The 19,914-nt window shown below is 33.9% G+C and overlaps 3 protein-coding genes across 3 annotated transcripts; all 3 read left to right on the forward strand.

Annotated features, from left to right (window-relative positions):
- On the forward strand, nt 1-1,403 carry LOC146910894 (uncharacterized). Its single transcript, XM_085724718.1, has 4 exons — nt 1-156; nt 434-539; nt 645-908; nt 997-1,403. The coding sequence occupies exons 2-4, from the start codon at nt 438-440 to the stop codon at nt 1,165-1,167; spliced, it is 537 nt and encodes a 178-aa protein (XP_085580844.1). The 5' UTR covers nt 1-156; nt 434-437; the 3' UTR covers nt 1,168-1,403.
- A 3,704-nt stretch (nt 1,404-5,107) lies between these two features.
- On the forward strand, nt 5,108-13,915 carry LOC146910895 (Transducin/WD40 repeat-like superfamily protein). Its single transcript, XM_085729547.1, has 12 exons — nt 5,108-5,246; nt 5,315-5,427; nt 5,765-5,794; nt 5,902-6,038; nt 8,164-8,343; nt 9,037-9,100; nt 9,237-9,344; nt 10,340-10,493; nt 11,021-11,110; nt 11,462-11,517; nt 12,700-12,757; nt 13,193-13,915. The coding sequence occupies exons 1-12, from the start codon at nt 5,165-5,167 to the stop codon at nt 13,483-13,485; spliced, it is 1,365 nt and encodes a 454-aa protein (XP_085585673.1). The 5' UTR covers nt 5,108-5,164; the 3' UTR covers nt 13,486-13,915.
- A 2,611-nt stretch (nt 13,916-16,526) lies between these two features.
- Nucleotides 16,527-18,732, forward strand: LOC146910896 (Mal d 1-associated protein). The gene is made up of 2 exons (XM_085723367.1): nt 16,527-16,752; nt 18,060-18,732. The coding sequence occupies exons 1-2, from the start codon at nt 16,580-16,582 to the stop codon at nt 18,442-18,444; spliced, it is 558 nt and encodes a 185-aa protein (XP_085579493.1). The 5' UTR covers nt 16,527-16,579; the 3' UTR covers nt 18,445-18,732.
- Nucleotides 18,733-19,914: the final 1,182 nt, after the last annotated feature.

The following is a 19,914-nucleotide window of genomic DNA, read 5'->3' on the forward strand; positions in this document are numbered from 1 at the left end:
AGGTGGGTGCATGTGTTGTCTTGGCTAAAATTATTGACATAGACACCAATAAGAAGTGGTTCTACGTTTCATGTGATACGTGCTTCAAGGAGGTTGAACCTGTTTGTACAAAATACTTTTGTGAAAAATGTGATACATAGTCGATGCTACAAAAAGGTGACGTTTTCCATATTAATTTTTCTTATGTTTCACTCATGTTTTTTAAGCTAAACTCAATTATTCTTTCTATTCGGTTACTTATATAATTAGCAAATCTAATTTCAATTTTTTTTCTTTCTAATAACTTACTATGTACATGATTATATAAACGACAAGTTTATATAAACGACAAGTTGCATCATCACCACTTTTATTCTTTTGGTCACTGATTTTTTTGGTTAGTGTTCCTTATAAGGTTATTGAATCTTTCATGTATATTCACTTTTCATTTTAGGTTTATGGTGCACATTCATGTTATGGATGATAGTGGGTCAACTACCTTTGTGTTGTTTGATGGAGTTATTTCACAGCACTTTGGAAAGACTGCAAAAGAACAAATGGTATTGATAATGAACTCAAGTATATTGTTTTTTGTATTTTTTATGTCATATTATTAAAACAATAAACATTGGTTTTAATTGTTTACTAATCCAAATCAAAAACAGGGAAAGACCACAAATGATTATCCAACCGAGTTTGAAACCTTACGTGATAAGGAAATGCTTTTCAAATTGGAGATCAATCAAAAAAATGTTGAACAGAGGTTTTATACCTATGCAGTCGAAAAGATGTCCGATGACAATGAAATCATTGATGAGTTTAAGAAAAAGTATTATATTGAGTGTCATGATGCTCCACCGAATGGTGAGGAAGATGATGATGTTGATATCATAGGTCCTATTACTCCCCAAACTGATGATAACATTAAGGTAGTTAAATATTCTTTATATCTACTTTAAAAGTATTCATAAAACTTATTAAATTAACCATTGCTATGAATGTTTATTATTCATGTAGCTTCTTGGTGATGAAGCTAATTCTATTCCTAAAGATACTCATCCATCCAAGTCTTTGAGAAAGAGAAACGCCGACTCAGATGCAACACATATTGTCCTTGATTGTCAAACTCGGTCGTCCACCACTAAATTGCAGAAAGTTGTCAAAATTAAGCAAGAACCTCAAGATTGATATTTTAGCTCTTCTTAGTCTACACTACTTAGATTTATTTTGTTTCATTTTTCTTTTTTACTCAATAAGTACCTTCTTAATTGTTAATTGTTTTGGAATTTATCTCCTTCATATTTGCTAATTTGGTTGTTATAACATTTGGTACTTTGGTGCATATGTCATACATCCAAAAATAACATGTTTACGTTCTTTTTTGTCCACATCAATATCACTCTATCTATATAATTTTTTTTTTATCTCTATCGAATGATGTGGTGGTAACCAAAAATCACTTATGTTGGTGACCAAAATAAATCACCTTACTTTTTTTTATTGTGTTTCGTAGCATTATCAATATCCTCTCTATATGGTTGCCTTTTTGTAAACCTTGAAAATTTATCAATATCCTCTCTTATTTACCTTTAATAGCAAGAAGGGGTGAATAAGATTTATAAATTTTTAAAGTGCTAATATCAGAACTTTGAAAATTTTCAAGGTTGCTTATTTACCAACATCTTCACTCCAAAGTTCTGATATTAGCACTTTAAAAGTCCTAAAACATGGACCATAGAGAAGGGGTTGAAGATGTTGGTAGATAACTACATTGGTTTACAAGCTGATCAAACAAAGCAAGAATTGTTAGATGATAAAAGCCAAAGAGAGGAATTGTGTTAAGATGACGAGAATTTTAAATTAATTCAGGTTTTCATTGTTATTGTTTTGGAAGCATTAATTCATTTACAATTAGCTTATTTATTAATCAATGCCATATCTAATTCCCGTGCATCGCACGGGTCTAAATACTAGTTTTAAAATAAACCACTTCATTTGCTCAAACGTCCCCGTAAAAATCCAAAAAAGCTCCTCTCAGGTTGTAATTCCTGACCGCACTCATTTGGGAGCAACTCCCGTTCGCACTCATTCGGGGAGTTACAACTCGATCCATCTTTCCCCCCTTCATTTTAGCAAGGATCGGGACTTACAAACCAATTTGTCCGGGGTTTTGGACCCAAACTGTTCTTACATCGGGCTGAAACATAATTAGCAGGACCACCAATCATAATTCAACAACAAAAACCAACAATTATAATTTAACAACCATTCATGATTCAATTCAACAACAATAACCAACACTCATAATTCAACAACAATAACCAACATTGTTAAAAAAAAAAGGGTAAATTACATTGACCTCCTTTGAGGTTTTCTTAAGAGCAATGCTATGCAGTACGGGACATGTGGTCACGGGATTTGACGAAACAACAAACAACACTTACCATTCAAGGGTAAGGTGGAAATAAAGAAATGGTATGGGGGTAAAACTGTAATAGCAAATTCATAGTAAAGTCATTCGTTGTTTTTCGTTTAGATTCTTCCGTACTATGTAGCATTTTCCTTTTCTTAAACAACACAAACACCCCCCTAAATTTAACACTGTTAAACTTCCGTTAGATTAAACACGAGTCCCTCTCTTGCTTCCTATTTCCAAGCTCTGAACCCAAAGGGAGAAGAAATCTTATCTAGCTGCTATTTATTTGTGTTGGCAATAAGTTCAGGGAATCATAAGAGGAGGGAAACTCTTTTCCTGGAAATCTCACCATAAAAAAATTCTCTAATAACCTTATAAAAATGTCAAAAAGACACCGAATTAAATTCTTTCTTTCATTAGTTTCACCCTTGTTTTCCCTTCTCCTTATGTCATTCTTCTTCTAGATCTTCTTCCTCTTTTCTCCTTTATCACATCACAACCACTTTGACTAGGTTGATTATTTTTTAACCCATTATTTCAAACAATCTTTTCTGATTTTTTGTTGGCATTCACGATTGGTAAAATTGCAATCTATAATGTTTGTTTGATGTGTTTAAGGTTTAAAGGGTTGTGCCATTTTGTTCAAATGTGTAACCTTTAAGCTATTTCTGAACATGGGTTGCTCTATAATGTGGGTTTAGGACTGATTTTGTTTTTTCGGATTATAAATATTCTTTGAGTCAGATGAGTAGTTGTTAAGGATTGAACATCAACGGAATAAAATGCTTTTTGTAGATGGTTTGGTTTGGGTCCGACGCAAAAACGAGTCGTGGTGGATGAGTCTGAAATGAGCCTTCATGAATTGTCTGGTGATTGTTGTTTAGTTTCTGACCAGTTATGTTGTAAGGTCGTGACAATATTAGAGTGTCAGTGAAAGTGAAGAATTAACGGATAGTAAATGGTGTTAATATGAGAGGGAGGTCTTTGTCAATTTAATAACAAACTAAGGGAGCTTTATGTTTGGTTAAAAACTAAAGGGGGTGTTTGTGTTATTTAACAATACATCAGGGGAGGTTAGTGTAATTTACCCTAAAAAAAACAACAATAACCAACATTCATTATTCAATCCAATAAACAATAACCACAACTCATAATTCAACAACAATTACCACCACTCTTAATCAACAACAATCATAATTCAACAAAAATCAACAACATAAATCGACAAAACTCATAATTTAACAACGACTCGTAAATCATAATTTAACAACATAAATCGACAACACTCAACACAATTTAACCAAAATCTACCGACACTTTTTACACATGCAATTTGAACGAACACAGTGATGTAACACCCCCTCTTCACATAGCATCCACGAAAACATGGATTGTCCGTCACTATCGGCGCACAAATAAAAAACGAATAAAATTGTATACTTTTTGGAACAGTATAGCACAACAAACATTCATTTACACACAAAAATTAAAAAATATATTTATATAAGCGTTAGTGAAATATTGACCACAAAAAATGGGCCGGTAAAATATGGACAGCAAAAAAGTGTTTTTTTTTTGTTACAAGGAAAGTTTAGGTGGATTCAGCTCTGGTCACCACCAGGGTCAGGGCAGGCCTCTGGGCCCAAAGGGCACTTACAGAGGTACTTACAGATTACCCACCAACACCGTCCTCACATCGGCAGCGGGAATCGAACACACAACTGAGGGGAAGTGGCCCGTTCCTTACCAACTGAGCCAACATGTGTTGGTTACAGCAAAAAAGTGTTGATGCACTATAAAATTATATCATTTTTTTGAAGAAGCTAAATTTTTTTTGGTAGTGGCCGGGGTTTGAACTCCGAACCTTGCATATTTTATGCATTGTCTCAACCAATTGAACTAAGCTCACGAGGACAGAAGAAGCTAAAATTAATCCACTTAAATTAACACTGGAGAGAATCGAACTGAGACCTCGAAGGAGCACATTCCCAGGTCCCAAACCAATATCACCAAAACAACCCAAGTGAGTTTCACTATAAAATTATATCATATACAAGTCATATCCTATTTGGTAAAACTACTTCTTCATTCTCACTATCTACAGGAATGTAACTTTCCTCATTTTCTTTTTTGGGTGGTTGGCCACCTCTTTCGATTATCACCAATTCTTCTAACAAAAACCGTCCCACCACAAAATGATATGGGATTAATCCAATGCACAATACATTCAAGCCTAACTTTGGAGAAGTTTGGCCCCATTTGTTTAAGATTTTTTTTCAAAAAAAATCTATTTTTTTTTTTCTTAAAAAAATCACTTTTTTCATTTTTAAGTGTTTGTTTAAGATTTTTAGAAAAATTATTTTATCAAAAAATTCTATTTTGATCCTAAAATGAAAAGCTATTAGGATTGTGTTTTCTCAAAATCTAATTTTTTTTCAACAACAAGGAGGTAACACATGCACAAGTTAAAACTCTTTTTCTTTAAATGGATTTTTATGGGTAGTACGCAAATAAAAATAACTTCAGATTTTTTTTAAAATCTCTAAAAAAAATCTTTAGATTCTTTTAACATAAAATCTAATTTTATTTTGAGGGGCTTATTGAGCAATTTTCAAAGCATTTTATTAAAAAAATAGTTGAACAGGCCCATTTAAGCCCAACAATAAAAAAAACCGGTACCCGTATAACTAAATAGGTTTACCAGCACAAAGCACACTCCTTCTGTTTGTTCCAAAATCGCAGCTTCACCACCACCGTAGTTGCTGCAAAATGCCTCGCGCTACCACTGTAGAGTGCCCTGGTTGTCCTCCACTTAGAGCTTTAACCTTCGACACACTTGGTCTTATCAAAGGTATCATCTTTTTCTTACTTTCAATTCACTTGTATTTTTTCCTTACTCTTTCTTCTTTCTCTTCTTAGTTATCGAATCCCGTGAAAAACAAGGAGGTCCCAAGGTAGTAGATAGGTGGGGTGAACCCGATTCAACTAAGTCCGTTAACGCTGTTTCACTCATTGATCGCAAATCCAACCCGGTACGTTTTCTTCTTTCTCTGCAATCATTTTTGGTGTAATTCACTTCTGAGGGACGTGCACTGTCGGTGTAAATCTATTTTACACGGGAAAATTACTTTATTACTTTACTCTATCAAATACAAAATGTTAGTACTACTTATAAGAGTGGGATAACGGGGCGAAACAGTTGAACGTCGGTGATAAACTAATTTACACATACAGTGCATGTCCTTTAAAGCTGGAAGTAGCAATTAAAAAGTTAATGATTCCCCGGCACTAGTTTTTAGTTTAGAGATTCCTTTTCAATTTCATGAACGTAAATTCTTATTATTTCCCTATGTTTTTCTGGTATTGCAGTTATTAGCTGTGGCAAGAAAAAATGGACAGGTAAGCTACTTGGCGGTTTTATACTTGGCTCTGGAACATGTTTTGTTTTCAATATTTGTTATTAAAAGGTATGCATTTCACTCAATAGACATAAATAAATACTGCAGATTGAGGTTTTGAGCCCTGTCACTGGAGTTTCTCTAGCTACAATATCAAATGCCAATGATTTAGATCTTCAGTCTGAAGAGAATAATGTTATTGGTTTGCATCTATTTGCAAACCAGAATCTTGAGTTTGAATCCAGGTATATAAAACCTTGTTTTTTTGATAATTTATGATTGTTTTTCATTCTTATTGTTGTGTGAATGCCATAGGATATACGTCAAAGTTTTGTGCTATTTTTAGGTTGCTTTGTAGTTAAGTCTCACGTCTAATCCTTCTAGATAGTTGTGAGACTACTTGGGTTATATGGCCCTATTTCTTTGGACAAGTTCTATTAATATTAGTACTTTGCCATATTATTAGTTTACAAAATTGTAATTGGTTTGGTTTTTTTTTTTTGGTTTACATCTTCCAATCATATATTTAGTGTTACCAATTACCATCGACCATATTCTTGACTTAAATGTTATTATTTAAACAAAAGTTGATAGTTGTAACTACAATCTTGTTTAAGTTTTTTTTGAAGAAAACAATCTTGTTTAAGTACTTTGCGTAGGCAAAGGATTTGAGAGGAGAGAATTGGGTAGGAAGGAGTAGTGTCAAGTCAAAACATAGATGTTCATTTCACTGTTCTGTAATCTTTTTTCCTTTCTCTTTTTAAAAGTGAATCTCAGTTAATTCTTTTAAAAAAATATTTTTCTATTTATTTATTTTATTCCTTTTATTTGTTTAATTTTCTAAATTAGTTTTTACTATGTTAAAGAGTTTTGGAAATATTATCATTTAAATTATAATTATAATCTCTTGAGAGTTTTGTTGTCCATTGTGGTTTGATTAATCTCTACAATTGCGCTTAGGAAATACCAGTTTACAACAAAAAAGTATTGTTATAACTTCCAATTACAACCTTCATCATGGTTCCTCCGCCAAATGCAAACACAATCCATCTCATATGTCCATAAACACAAGATTAAAAGTTGTGATTGAACAAGAGTAAGAGTTTTGCAAAGTAAAAAAAAAAACCCTTAATGAGGAAATTGGGAAGATGGGCTGCAGAAAATCGTAACCCAGTTAAAGCTACCCGTGAATGGTTGGAAACTTTCAATACAACAGAAGAGGCTTCAAAAGCTTATGAAGATAAAAAAAAAGCTTGAATTTGAAGTCGTGAACAATATTGTTGTTTCTATGAAGACTATAGTTGCTTGTTTGAATGACCCAGAGTGATACGCTAAATATATCTTCAAATTTAATCAACCGTTTCTGGAAAAGATGAAGATATATTTGACGTATCACTCTTTGAGCCATTCAAGCAAGCAACTATAGTGTTAATAGAAACAACAATATTGTTCACAACTTCAAATTCAAGTTTTATAACCTTATAAGCTTTTGAAGCCTCTTTACAGGTACCTCTAATCGGGTTACGATTTTCTGCAGCCCATCTCCACGATTCCTCATTAAGGGTGTTTGTGTCTTCGCAAAACTCTTATTCTTGTTCAATCCATTGACAACTTTCAATCTTGTGCTTTTGGATACATGAGATGGATTGTGTTTGCGACATGGTGGAGGAACCATGATGAAAGTTGTAAATGGAAGTTATAATAATAATTTTTGTTGTGACATTTCCTACGTGCAATTGCGGAGCTTAAAAGATACTGAAGTAGAGAGGCCAATAGAGTCTTGAAACACGGCATAATGGGAACAATTTTTCCTGCTTGAAATAGGGCAATGTAAATTTTTTTCTATTTTGTAACAAGTTCAGTTACATCCATTAAAAAGAATGCAATATGAACCCTGCTTAAACTCATTCATATTCAGTCCCTCGTAATGGACCTGATCCCTAGTTAAAGCAATTTGAACCTAGAGAAATCATAAATGGATAATAATTGCTGACACAGTGAGCCATATCATTATAATTTGCTCGCTTTGACCTACACCACTGTTAATTCTCCATGTGCCCCCTGTCATATGCACCATTTTTAATGTGTTCCCATTTGCATTTCTGAAAATTTTCTGCAAAAGTTTCTTGGACAATGGAACTGTCTTTATGATCTGTAAGTTATTAAGTGGGTTCTCATTTTTTAAATATGTTAATGTTGCATGTATGCGTGTACATGCACTTGAGCTCTCATGCTTGAGATGCATTAATCACTTGCATTATACGCTTGTGTGTTTGCACTTATGTATGTATTGGTGCCAGCTATTATGTATTTGTAATTCTATATTTGTGGGTACTTCCAGCATCATTCAAATGTTTCATTGTTATTTAGGGCTTATAATTTACTTACATGTACGGGCAAAGGGAATGCAAGCATAAGGTCCCTTGAAGTTCCTGATTCAGCGACAGGATCTTCCAGCATCGATTCTTCAAAAACCTGGAATGTTTGTAATAGTGGTAACGTCTTGTGTTGCAAGGTGGACAAAAATGAGAAGTTTGCTTTATTTGGAGGGTGAGTTTTTATGATTTGCATGATGTAGGAACTTTTAAATTATGCTGAATGCACATGACTATTGAACGGTTTAAATAGTTTTGCATTTTATGGTAAAAAGGAAAGAAAGAGTGAAGGATATTCAACTACTAGAGGGTTCTGATTTGATGATCAGGTCAGATGTAGTCCCTAAAAAATAATGATTAACGAAGAATTATCATTTTAAAAGAACCGTTATTTTCTACGACAGAAGCAGGGGACAAACTTTTTTTATAATTCTCCCATTGAGCTTTAGCCGTATAGCTTATGCTGCCATATTTCCAGACTCCTATAGTACTGCAGATATTCTTACTGATTTTGTGGTAAACCTTATAGATATAAAAAAAGATCCAAGTATACCCTTTGTGACAGATAACACTTCACCAAAATGATTCTATTATCGAAGATTCATAAAGAGAAAAAACATCATTAAATTCTAGACTTTCCTTACTGCTGAAACATGAATTAGCTAGATTATGCATCTATCTCAAGCATATTACAAGTTACAACTGATATATCGCAAACATATTACAAGTTACAACTTTTATAAACATCATACATATATTCACCCTTTACCATAACCTTCAAGAATCTAAACAAAACGTCTTATAGCTATTATCTATAAACGTGTTTACCTGACACATGAGAAATAACAAATAAGTACTTTATTTGTAGGAAAGGCGTTGAAGTTAATATTTGGGATCTTGATAACTGCACGAAGATCTGGAATGCCAAATCTGTGAGCCATGAACCCTCTTCATTTCAAATTTTTTAGTAACTATTAATTTTTCTTCTCCACTTTATCTTATGCTAAAACGCATTTTGTTTTTTGTTTTACCAAGCTTGGTTTTACTAATTTTTTTTAACCTATGCAGCCTCCTAAAAATAGCCTTGATATATTCACACCTACCTGGTTCACATCTGTTTCATATCTAAGTAAAGATGACCATCGAAAATTTGTTGCTGGCACCAATAACCATCAGGTACTTTTAATCAGTGAATTCTTCTTAAATTCCAAACTAAATGAAGAAAAAGATCTTTGGTGTCAGATAACGCAAAATACTCCTCTTTGATGCTGATATACTTCAACTAGGTGTATTAGAGGGTGTACTAGAGACGTTTGAGAAGGATTAATAACTGCTCTCAATCTAGACTTACAGAAAAATTCAAATTATATTTTATCAAGAGGGAGTGGAAACATATTTGTGTACTAGAGATGTTTGAGAAGGATTAATAACCACTCTCAATCTGGACTTGCAGAGAAATACAAATTATATTTTATCAAGAGGGAGTGGAAGCATATTTCCACAAAGTATATTTATGCATGAATACTTTATTGTCATGGACTATAGCCAATCTTTCATGCAAAGGATTGTAATCTAGTTAATGTGTTTGACTTTTTTTCTTAATGTGATAAGATCTGACCTTTGATATTTCTGTTGTTTAATATTCAATTGAACAAGAAGCTAGTTTTATTTCTCATTTTTGCCCAAAGAGTCCCCAAAATATTCTTTTCAAATCAATTGTTTGTTTCTCAAATTTATAATACGTGAAGGTTCAATTATTTTTAAAATTAAATGCAATCAATTTAAATTTTTATCTTGTTAGAACCCATTGTTTCTCTCTACCATATATTGTGCATATATTTCTTCAAGTTTTCCTTTTTAAAGCCGTGTCTACATATATATGTGTGCCAATTTTCAGTTTGAATACAAAAGGAAGCATATATTGCATATTTTAACATTATTTGATTCCATGAAGTAAATATGATAGTTTATCACCTGAATGCTGCATGCTATATCTCCAATTCTCCTTTTTATTAACAAAGATGAGGAGAATGAGAATAATATGGTTTCAAATTCAAACTGTGAATGTGCTGTTTACTTTACTTTTTAATTCAGAAACACTTATATCTTGTGTTCTCTACTTATACATTTTCTAATTACTCTTCCATTTTTAACGCTGGTCCTTTGAACAGGTTCGCCTTTATGACATATCTGCTCAGAGGAGACCTGTTCTCTCTATTGATTTTCGTGAGACACCAATTAAAGCACTGGCCGAGGATATAGATGGCAACACAATCTATCTAGGGAATGGGTCTGGTGACATGGCTTCTGTTGATATACGTACAGGTACCCCCCAAAAGTTATGGAAATGTTTCATAAATTTAAGAAGTGGTTACAGCATTGTTTAACATCTATATTATTCAGTATACTGTAGTATTACTGCTATTCTTCATTGACGTTCCTCATTTTTCCATCTGTAACTGAACATTTTGGACTATCTTATTTGATATATTAATTCTATAAAATAATTTTCTTTTAGACAATGTTATAAATTAGCTATTATCTGGCGAGGGTAGTTTGGATCTGGCATATTAACAAATAACAACTACAACAACAACAACAACCAAGCCTTATCCCACTAAGTGGGGCCGGGTCGGCATCTGGCATATTTACAGTCCCTCAAAATACTAATATTAATGTAATTAAGATGAGCCTTTGTGGCTTTTTCTTTGATGTTTAGAGACAATTGATTGTCAACTGGTGCAATTGTGTTATGTTAAAACTTCTAATTATTGTGAACTTTATTCATTTCATTTGTCTTCTAGTTGGCCTTTTTGAATGACTTTGTTTTGCTATTATTTTATTAAATACAGGTAAAATGCTAGGATGTTTTACGGGAAAATGCTCTGGAAGCATCAGATCCATTGTCAGGCACCCTGAGCTACCTGTGGTAGCTTCATGTGGTGAGCATTAGTCTGTCTTTTCCCTTATGTGTTGCATGTTCTTTCAAATTTTAAGCTGTTTCATTGATGAAGTCTTGAATTGGTCACAATTTTTGAATAGTTATCTCTACAATTGTTTTTTTGTTTACCTGGAGCCAAATTATAATCTTATTTATTTACCATATCGACCTTGAGCATGATTTCTTCTGAATCTCATACAGTAGTACAGAGCATGTAGTTACTGGTTCACTTTATTTTTTTCTACATAAAGTGATGCCCTTTCTTAGTCTGATAAAAATATATCAAGCTTCTGTTATCAACCGAGTTTTGCCATGTCCACCACTATTACTCATATAATCGCTATTTTTCTAGGACTGGATGGCTATTTACGACTTTGGGATACAAAGACAAGGCAGCTTCTTTCATCTGTAGGTTTCATATCCTTTTTCTTTGTCCTTTTCAGAATTGCTATTGCTATAGAGTTCATCTTGTTGCGATCTGTATGTCACCTTAATCTAAAAGAAATTAATGATATCTGGCCATTCTAAACTATATTGCTTATTTGAATATCGGATAAATAAACCTATGAGCTAAAGTCTATTAGTATTAACTTGTATTGATTAAATCCATGTTTGGAGAAAGATATTGTTATGTACTGTTTGACATGTTCTGACATTGAAAATAGTTGTTATTTGTGAGGTTAGTAAAAAGAGGGTACATTTGTAAGATGGTTGCTTTTCTGACATCAAATATTTCCTAGAAACACATGTAAATGACTAAAAAACCCAGCGGTAGTTAACTACAACTGGTTTTCTAGTTATAAGCCAGCGGTAGTTAACTACTGCTGGGGGCTTTTTAGTATTTTGCTTGTGTTTTTAGGAAGTTTTTGATGTTAGAAAAGCAATTTTCCATTTGTAAACATGAGCCTGGGTCTCCAATGACTGTCATAGTTGTTTTCTGCCTTTAATAATGTGCATCTGTTAAGTTAGTCATTTTGTTAAAAAAATATGGCTAAAATATGGTATTGGTCCCAACAAAATAAGTCAGTTTTGGTCTTAGTCCCTGCAAATTTTTTTTTATAGTTTTTGGTCCCTGCAAAAATAGGTCAGTTTTGGTTTTAGTCCCTGCAAATTTTTTTTTTATAGTTTTTGGTCCCTGCAAAATTTTTGTTTTTGGAAATAGTCCCTGACCCCAATTATGTGATGATTTGTCACTTTTGTGCATATGTGGCATATATGCTTACTTAATAAAAAGAATATTATTTTTTATAATTTATATAGCAATAATTATTTTTTTATTAAAAAATAATAATAAAACAGATACAATAATTATTTTTTAATTTATAAAAGTGACAAATCATCACATAACTGGGGTCAGGGGCTATTTCCAAAAACAAAATTTTTTGCAGGGACCAAAAACTATAAAAAAAAATTGCAGGGACTAAAACCAAAACTGGCCTATTTTTGCTGGGACCAAAAACTATAAAAAAATTTTGCAGGGACTAAAACCAAAACTGGCCTATTTTGCAGGGACCAATACCATATTTTAGCCAAAAAATATTTGTGTTCTTGTATCATAGTCAGTCATAATCATATTTTGATTGGTTGCAGGTTTTCCTTAAGCAGCCTATTCTGCATGTTCTTTTTGATTCCAATTTCATTGTTGAAGGTTAGTCTTTTTGATCATCAATTTCATTGTTTCTCAATGTTGTATTTTTTGTGAGGTTATTTGTGATGTCAGGAGTAGTCAGTTTTATTCAAAATTATCAATTAATTAAAAGGGGCACTTGTAGAATCAAAATTATCAATTAATTAAAAGAGACACTTGTAGAATTTAGTTAGAGGGGCTGCAATAGATCCATTGGGAATGGGAAACTCTTGGTGGCAATTCTGTTCCCCGTTTTCTCTTCAGATTTCCCTAATACAATTCTGATCTTTTGGCTTGTAACATTCTTTGATTTCTTTTGTTTGTTTTTCTTTCTGCCTTAAATGCATGGCCTAGCTGTTTCTTCATATTGTATGTTCTTATATTGTTTCCAGATATCTTTGGTTAATTAAGTTCAGTACGGTTGCTTATTCTGCACCACTAATTTTATTTACTCAGATACACCCAAAGGAGCGGATTCGCTACCAAGCAAGGAAGAAACTATGAAAGAGATCACGGATGGGGAAGAAATTGAAGCAACACCTTTGAAAAGAAAAAAGTCATCTAGAAATAAAGAAAATATGATAGATGGTAGTAAAAAAAAGAAAAGAGCCAAGGAGAGTGAAGAACACACAAAATCCAAAGGAAATGATGAACATGAGAAGACGGCGTCAAGAGACAAAGGAAGCAAGTCAACATCAAAGAAAAAAAACAAGAGCTCAAAATATGAAATTCCAGATGAAGGGTTGTGATTTAGCTGGATTTTATACTATAGGATATATACACCAAGGATTCCAAACTAACATTGGGATGTATGTATGGTGATTGGTGATGAAGGTGGTAAAAGTTCGAGCAGGAGTTTGTGTTACTTTATGGTGAAGTTACTAGGATGGTTAGTTTGTGGAATTTTTATGCACTTGTGATAAGTGTATTTTAAGTTATCCAACAATAGTTAACCTCCAACATGGAGGAGGTAGGATTTGGGCATCTGTTGGCTTGTGGACAGTCAATCCTATTTTCTTAGGCGTGAAAATGATTTGCAAATCATTTTCTTTATTCAATCAAATTTTGTTGAGTTGATGTTTCATATAATTAGGAGATTACTTTGATTTGTATTAAAATTAATAGAATTACTTTGATTTGTGAATGCAAAACATTGTTGAGAGAGGAGATCCCACTAAAGATGATCAATTATACCTTTTCAACGAGATCAACCATAGACTAATATGATTGATCTTTCGCACTAACAGTGGGATATATCTCCTTTCTAAGGAGGACAATACTCCCTTTCAAAAAGTCATCTTTTCCTGAATTGATTGTTTTTTTTTGACACAAGCAAACTCAAGGCATTTCATTTGTAAGAATAGTATCAATACAACCAGGAATTACCTCAAATATAGTGCGAGAAGCATGGGATAAAGCTGCTCTTGCAAGTACATGATTGCTACCGTTTGCTTGACGCCTAGCAAAAACAACTAAGTAATTGTTATAAGAATTAAGTAAGGTTCTGCACTGTTGTATAATTGAACCATACTCAGAATGGTTGGCTTTGTTGTGCTGCACATCATCCACAACCATTTTACAATCCATTTCAAATAATACTTTGTGATAACCCAATGAAACAATCCACTGAATACCTTGGTACAAGCCCCAAGCTTCACCTTCCGGTGGTGTCATTACGGCATTATAATAAGATGACATAGCTGATATAAAATTACCTGTCTCGTCACGAACACAGGCTCCCATGCTTACCATTTTATCCGATGCAAAAATTGCCGCATCAATATTGCACTTGACAAAACCTGTAGGAGGAGGCTGCCAAGTTATGGGTTGAACCTGATGTTGCTGATGTACTTGTTCACGAGAATTCTTGCGAGCATGCTGCCAAGCGTGGAGCAGTCCTTGAGCACAGCCAATAACAACTTCAATTGACTCTCTCTTGTCCTCCCAAAGCTGTAAGTTTCTCTTTCTCCAAAGACTCCACGTCGTCATCGCAAAAGTAGTAATTTGGGAGATATTATATTGCTGCCAAATGCGGTTAAAGACATCTTGGAAGCCTTCCGCGTCAATCATTAACCTCTCCAAAGCTGTCCACATATTCAATTTCTTCCAACACGCTATACTATCAGCACAATCAAGAAACAAATGCCAATTATGTTCAAGGTACCTGTGACAAACAACACAATTTGGTTGACAATCAATTCCTTTACTCACCAACCTTTGTCTATTTGGTAAACAGTCCCTCCCAAGCCTCCACATAAAATGCTTAACCTTGGGAGGGATAGGTAGTGCCCATAAACGGTTCCAATCTCCTGCAGCCTTCCAAGCATCTCTATTAATCAACACATCCACACAAACTCGGTATGCACTTTTAACCGAATATAAGCCTTTTTTATCATATCGCCAAATAATCTCATCTTTTTTACCAAGACTTACAAGTGGAATTTGTAATATTTCATTTGCATCTCTATCACAAAATATCTGCTGCACCTGTCTAATATTCCAACAACCCAAATCATGATCAATTAAAGAACTAACTTTAAGAGACTCACATGAACTAGTAGCAGGAGTAACTATGCATGGATTATTATCATTGCGGAGCCAAGGAGTACTCCAAATTGGTATGGAGGAGCCATTTCCAATTTTCCACCGGTAACCTTCCTTCAACAATATTCGTGATGACCAGATGCTACGCCAAACATAACTCGGATTGTGCCCCAAGGACGCACCCAAAAAATCCCCTTTCGGAAAGTATTTAGCTTTGAAGATTCTAGATACCATAGCATCAAGGTTGGTTAGAAAATTCCAACCTTGCTTCCCTAACATTGCCAAATTGAAACCATATATACTCCGAAAACCCATACCACCCCATTCTTTTCTCATTGTTAGCTTCTCCCAACTCATCCATCGAATACAACTTCTATTCTCACCCTTCGCACCCCACCAAAACGAATTCAACATTTTCTCTATCTCCTCACCAATGGAAAGTGGAAGAAGGAAAACACTCATACAATATGATGGAATAGCTTGGGCCACTGACTTGATTATGTTAGAAATATGTTATGTTAAATTATAATTAAATTTGAATAATTTTTTCTATATAAATATGTATCTTATTTTTGCTCTCGATTTCAAAACCTTAACAAATCTCAGAATATCCCCTATTTCAAAAACAAATTTTAAGGGTCTTGGACCTCTTAAACAAGTTATTAGAGGTTCCATTTTTATTTTTATGGATAGTTAAACAAAGCTAGACATTTTATATCAATAGTGTGGTAACCTAAAAAAAATTGAATTCCACTTACAAAATCATTTCATTTATATATATTTTTGTCGAATTTTAACTAAATTTATATTATAAGGTTTAGTAATCATGGTAAAAGTCTAATCCTACATAATTCTAAATTTGCTTAATTTTTTTTTCCAAGTTGTCTAGTGGTTAAAAATTCTCTTTTAAGGTGAATATAAGTTAGGTGTTTGAACTTGAAGTTTGAACCCTGACATCCCTACCTCTTTTAAGGTGAATATAAGTTAGGTGTTTGAACTTGAAGTTTGAACCCTGACATCCCTACCAATTGAGTTTTTCTTAGGATCGAACCCCAAGACCTTGCATATTTTATGTATTGTCCATACCAACTGAGCTATACTCACGATGACTTTTATTAATTAAACTAGAAGATTATTGCTATTAATATCAAATTTAAAAAAAAAGTTAAAATAAAAATTATCTTCCTGTCCAAGTTATTGAAACCACCCTTTTTTAAGCTTCATAACCGACCTAGTGAGGAGGAACACAAACAATACGATAGAATCGAACAAAACACACAAAATTTGGAAGCTAAGAAAATGGGTTGGGTTTGGAGCGACGACGATAACAACAACTCTTCTTCAGGTTCCGATGAACGATGCTCCACCAGGAAAGTCGTGAAATCTCAGTGCAAAACCGAAGAAGTTGAACCTGGAAAATTCATTCGGAAATGCGAGAAAACTGAAGAGCTTCTCAAAACTTGCGCTGGAAAGTCAGTATTAATACTCCTTCTTCTTCTTCTTTATTATTATTTATAACCCTATTCTATTCCCAATTTGCTTCATACTATTTTATTTATTAGGTATTAGGATTAGGATGATGGGATTTTTAATCAATTTTTTGGAATATTTGAAATTCAATTTTTCGAATATCACAAGTTTGTTTAAAATCTGTTTTTTGAATCTCCTGTGTAGCTTTTGCAAAATCACTTATTTTATTCTGCCAAACCGATGGCTAATCCAAACGTGTGCTCAAATTTGTAGATAATCCATTATAACATCCTATACTATACTTTATGAAGTCTCTGAGGTGTTGTATGTGAATCTTGTTTACATCTATTGTTTTTTAACAAGAATAAAATATGCTAAAACCACCAAAGGTTTCATTTGGAGCGATTATTTGTTTTAGCCTTTTTACGATTTAATTTGAATGATCATTTGGATCAATTGGAAATGGAAGTTACAAGAAAAATACTGTTTTTGCTTAAGTCAACCGACTTTCTGATCCTTAATGCTCTATGCCAAGACAAAATTGACAATGTTTTTTTGACTTATAATCACACATAGAGAGACATAGAAAATGCAATTGATTTTCAACATTCTATTACTTTACCTGAAAAGAACATTGGTACAATGTTGTCGTTTGCAACATAGCAGGAAGAGAATGGCTCCTGTCACTTGTGCATGTACATGTGTGGACGTCTTGCAAATGAGCTATACTGAACATTTGATACCCAAGAAACCTGATTTTCGAAAGCTTTAGTGACTTGTTTTGTATAGGGTTGTTTTACAGGCTTTGAAGGTTGATAATTTGATTCCCAACATGCAGCGACACTCACTGAAATTATAGACATTCCATTCAAATATAAAGTATCATAATATGACATGTGGACACTGTTCTATTTGTGTAGTGTGTGGGTGTTTTCCTGCCAATACTGCAATTGATTTCAATTTTTTGTATTAGAGTTGTGCACAAGTAGCACCACTTTTTGGAAGTGCTCCATCAAAGTATCTTGATGTTGATACAAATGGTTCAATTGATTTCAATTTTTAGGTATTAGGGTTATGCACAGGCAGCACTACTTTTTAGAATTGCACCATCAAATTATCTTGATATTCAAATATTTTTTTAAAAAGTTTTTGTGCTTTATTGGTTGATTATATTTTTTGGTCATTATGTTCTTCGGGATAAGAGCTGCAGTACTCAATTTTCCTTTTTGTGTACCTGTTTCATCACCCACCCTCTCTGCAAATGCGACTGAAACTCTAATTTCATCTTTACCTTTGGACTAATTCTCAGGCCTGTTGAAGTGCTGCAATCAAACAAAGAGTACACAGAAGAAGATATCACCAGTGAGGTACTTAGAGGAGGGTCTGCCACATTTGGCTCAGCAAATAGCTCATCAGACCATGGAATGTTCAACTTCCCTGGGCTACGAAGTGATATTGAAGTCATGGAGCGCAACCTCTTCGGTGGTCTCGGTCGCTTCTTTGAAGCAGCTGAAGAAATGAAAAATGGCCTTTTTGATGTTATTGCAAACTCTCCCTCTATATTTGATGCAGAGATGCCCCGTATGAGGCGAGGGATACCTATTGAAGATAATGGCCGGCAAGAAACTCATCCTAAATCCAAGGATACGGAATCAGCTGATACTGATTTCTCTGCATTGGCTAAAGATGTTTAAACTAAATTGTTCTGCAAACATACTATATTTTTACTAGTTGTGTTAGATCACAAACATCTGGACTACAAGTATGCCCTTTAATAAGGTGTTTCTCAGTATCTTTATGCCAGTTGCTTAGGTTTGTTTTCTTTCAAAAATTAAAAACTCTAGCTGATATGGCATGTATCGAGGGTTTTATCTTTTACCTACACTTGGTTACAGGTTATGTAATATGAAATTTTCAAGCAAACTTTAATTTTTAGCTAGTTTCTCTGTCGATGGATAAATAATATTTGGTGTTTCTTTTCATTTTGCACCAGTATTAAGTAATATCGCTACAAATTCCAGATGTTGAGGGAAATTCCTGGATTGAACCAGTAGAAAGTGAGACTGTTTTGTATGCATTTATCTATGTGTGGAGAAAACAAATTATTGGTGGGTTATTACTTATTAGCGATTTTTTATCAACATCACAGTTCATGTAACTACAAAATGACTCTGACTAAAATATTCACCAACTACGTCCTTCCAACCAGGCGGAGGATGGTTAAAATAATGCAACCTGTGAGAAATGGAAACCTGCAATTCCTCAGGAAACAATAGACGACCAAGGAAGACTGCCTTTCACAACCAGCGCCACTGCAGAATTAGATTACAATTAATTTATACCTTTTATCCCAAGCTAATTGGGGCACAAACAAAATTCCTCGAGGGTGTGTTTGGATGGAGGGTTTGGGAGGGGAAGGGAGGAGAGAGCTTACTTTTCGTTTTTAAATTATGCATACTATGAAATATATTTCTAAAAATTAAAATAATAACATGATAAATGATCATATAATACTTCAATCACACTAAATTTATTTTAGAAAAACATGTTATATAATCCATAATTTAAAAAAGAAAAGTAAACCCTCCCCTCCCCTCCTAAACCTTCAATCCAAACACACCCCAAGAGTTCTGCCATCTACACCGCACAAGATCCCAAGTTACACGCAAAACATCCACGCCAAGTGCCTGACACATCCCTGAAAACACCACCACATGCCTATCTCCGATCAGAGGTGATCAGCGCCCCATCAGTATTGCATTTCACGTGAGGGCACACCTGCCCCACCATATGCAAATCTGCAATAAGTCCCTGAATTTGATGTATAACTGTTTGCATATCAAAGTTCCTACCAGAAAACACATGTTGATTCCTGTTTAGCCATATATACACCAAACAATCACCCCAAAGAAGTCTTTTCTTCGTTTACTTTCTGTTGACCCCCAAATAAAGTTACGCATAGGCTTCTCTATTCGGTCACAAATTCCTTTCGGTAACAGAGTTGTTTGCATAATGTATGTAGGCAGGGTAGGAAGAACAGACTGGGTTCATGTGTTTTCAAATTAACTCTTACGTGGTATTGGCTTTCAGATCACTGATGGCAATTTGCTGCATTGTGGACTTGAAGTCATCTGCTGAGCATGTGACATTGTGATTCAATTACT

Source organism: Medicago sativa, chromosome 7 (genome assembly GCF_051527215.1).
Source record: "Medicago sativa cultivar Bolivia chromosome 7, Bolivia_mono, whole genome shotgun sequence".
NCBI classification, from domain to species: domain Eukaryota; kingdom Viridiplantae; phylum Streptophyta; class Magnoliopsida; order Fabales; family Fabaceae; genus Medicago; species Medicago sativa.

Excerpts from the sequence above, each read along its gene's own strand:
- LOC146910894 (XM_085724718.1), top strand. The coding sequence starts at position 438 with ATGGTGCACATTCATGTTATGGATGATAGTGGGTCAACTACCTTTGTG. Across the intron at positions 540-644 it reads AGACTGCAAAAGAACAAATG|GGAAAGACCACAAATGATTA; the intron begins GTATTGATAATG and ends AATCAAAAACAG. Across the intron at positions 909-996 it reads AAACTGATGATAACATTAAG|CTTCTTGGTGATGAAGCTAA; the intron begins GTAGTTAAATAT and ends TTATTCATGTAG.
- LOC146910896 (XM_085723367.1), top strand. The coding sequence starts at position 16,580 with ATGGGTTGGGTTTGGAGCGACGACGATAACAACAACTCTTCTTCAGGT. Across the intron at positions 16,753-18,059 it reads CTCAAAACTTGCGCTGGAAA|GCCTGTTGAAGTGCTGCAAT; the intron begins GTCAGTATTAAT and ends ACTAATTCTCAG.
- LOC146910895 (XM_085729547.1), top strand. The coding sequence starts at position 5,165 with ATGCCTCGCGCTACCACTGTAGAGTGCCCTGGTTGTCCTCCACTTAGA. Across the intron at positions 6,039-8,163 it reads AATCTTGAGTTTGAATCCAG|GGCTTATAATTTACTTACAT; the intron begins GTATATAAAACC and ends ATTGTTATTTAG. Across the intron at positions 9,101-9,236 it reads AGATCTGGAATGCCAAATCT|CCTCCTAAAAATAGCCTTGA; the intron begins GTGAGCCATGAA and ends TAACCTATGCAG.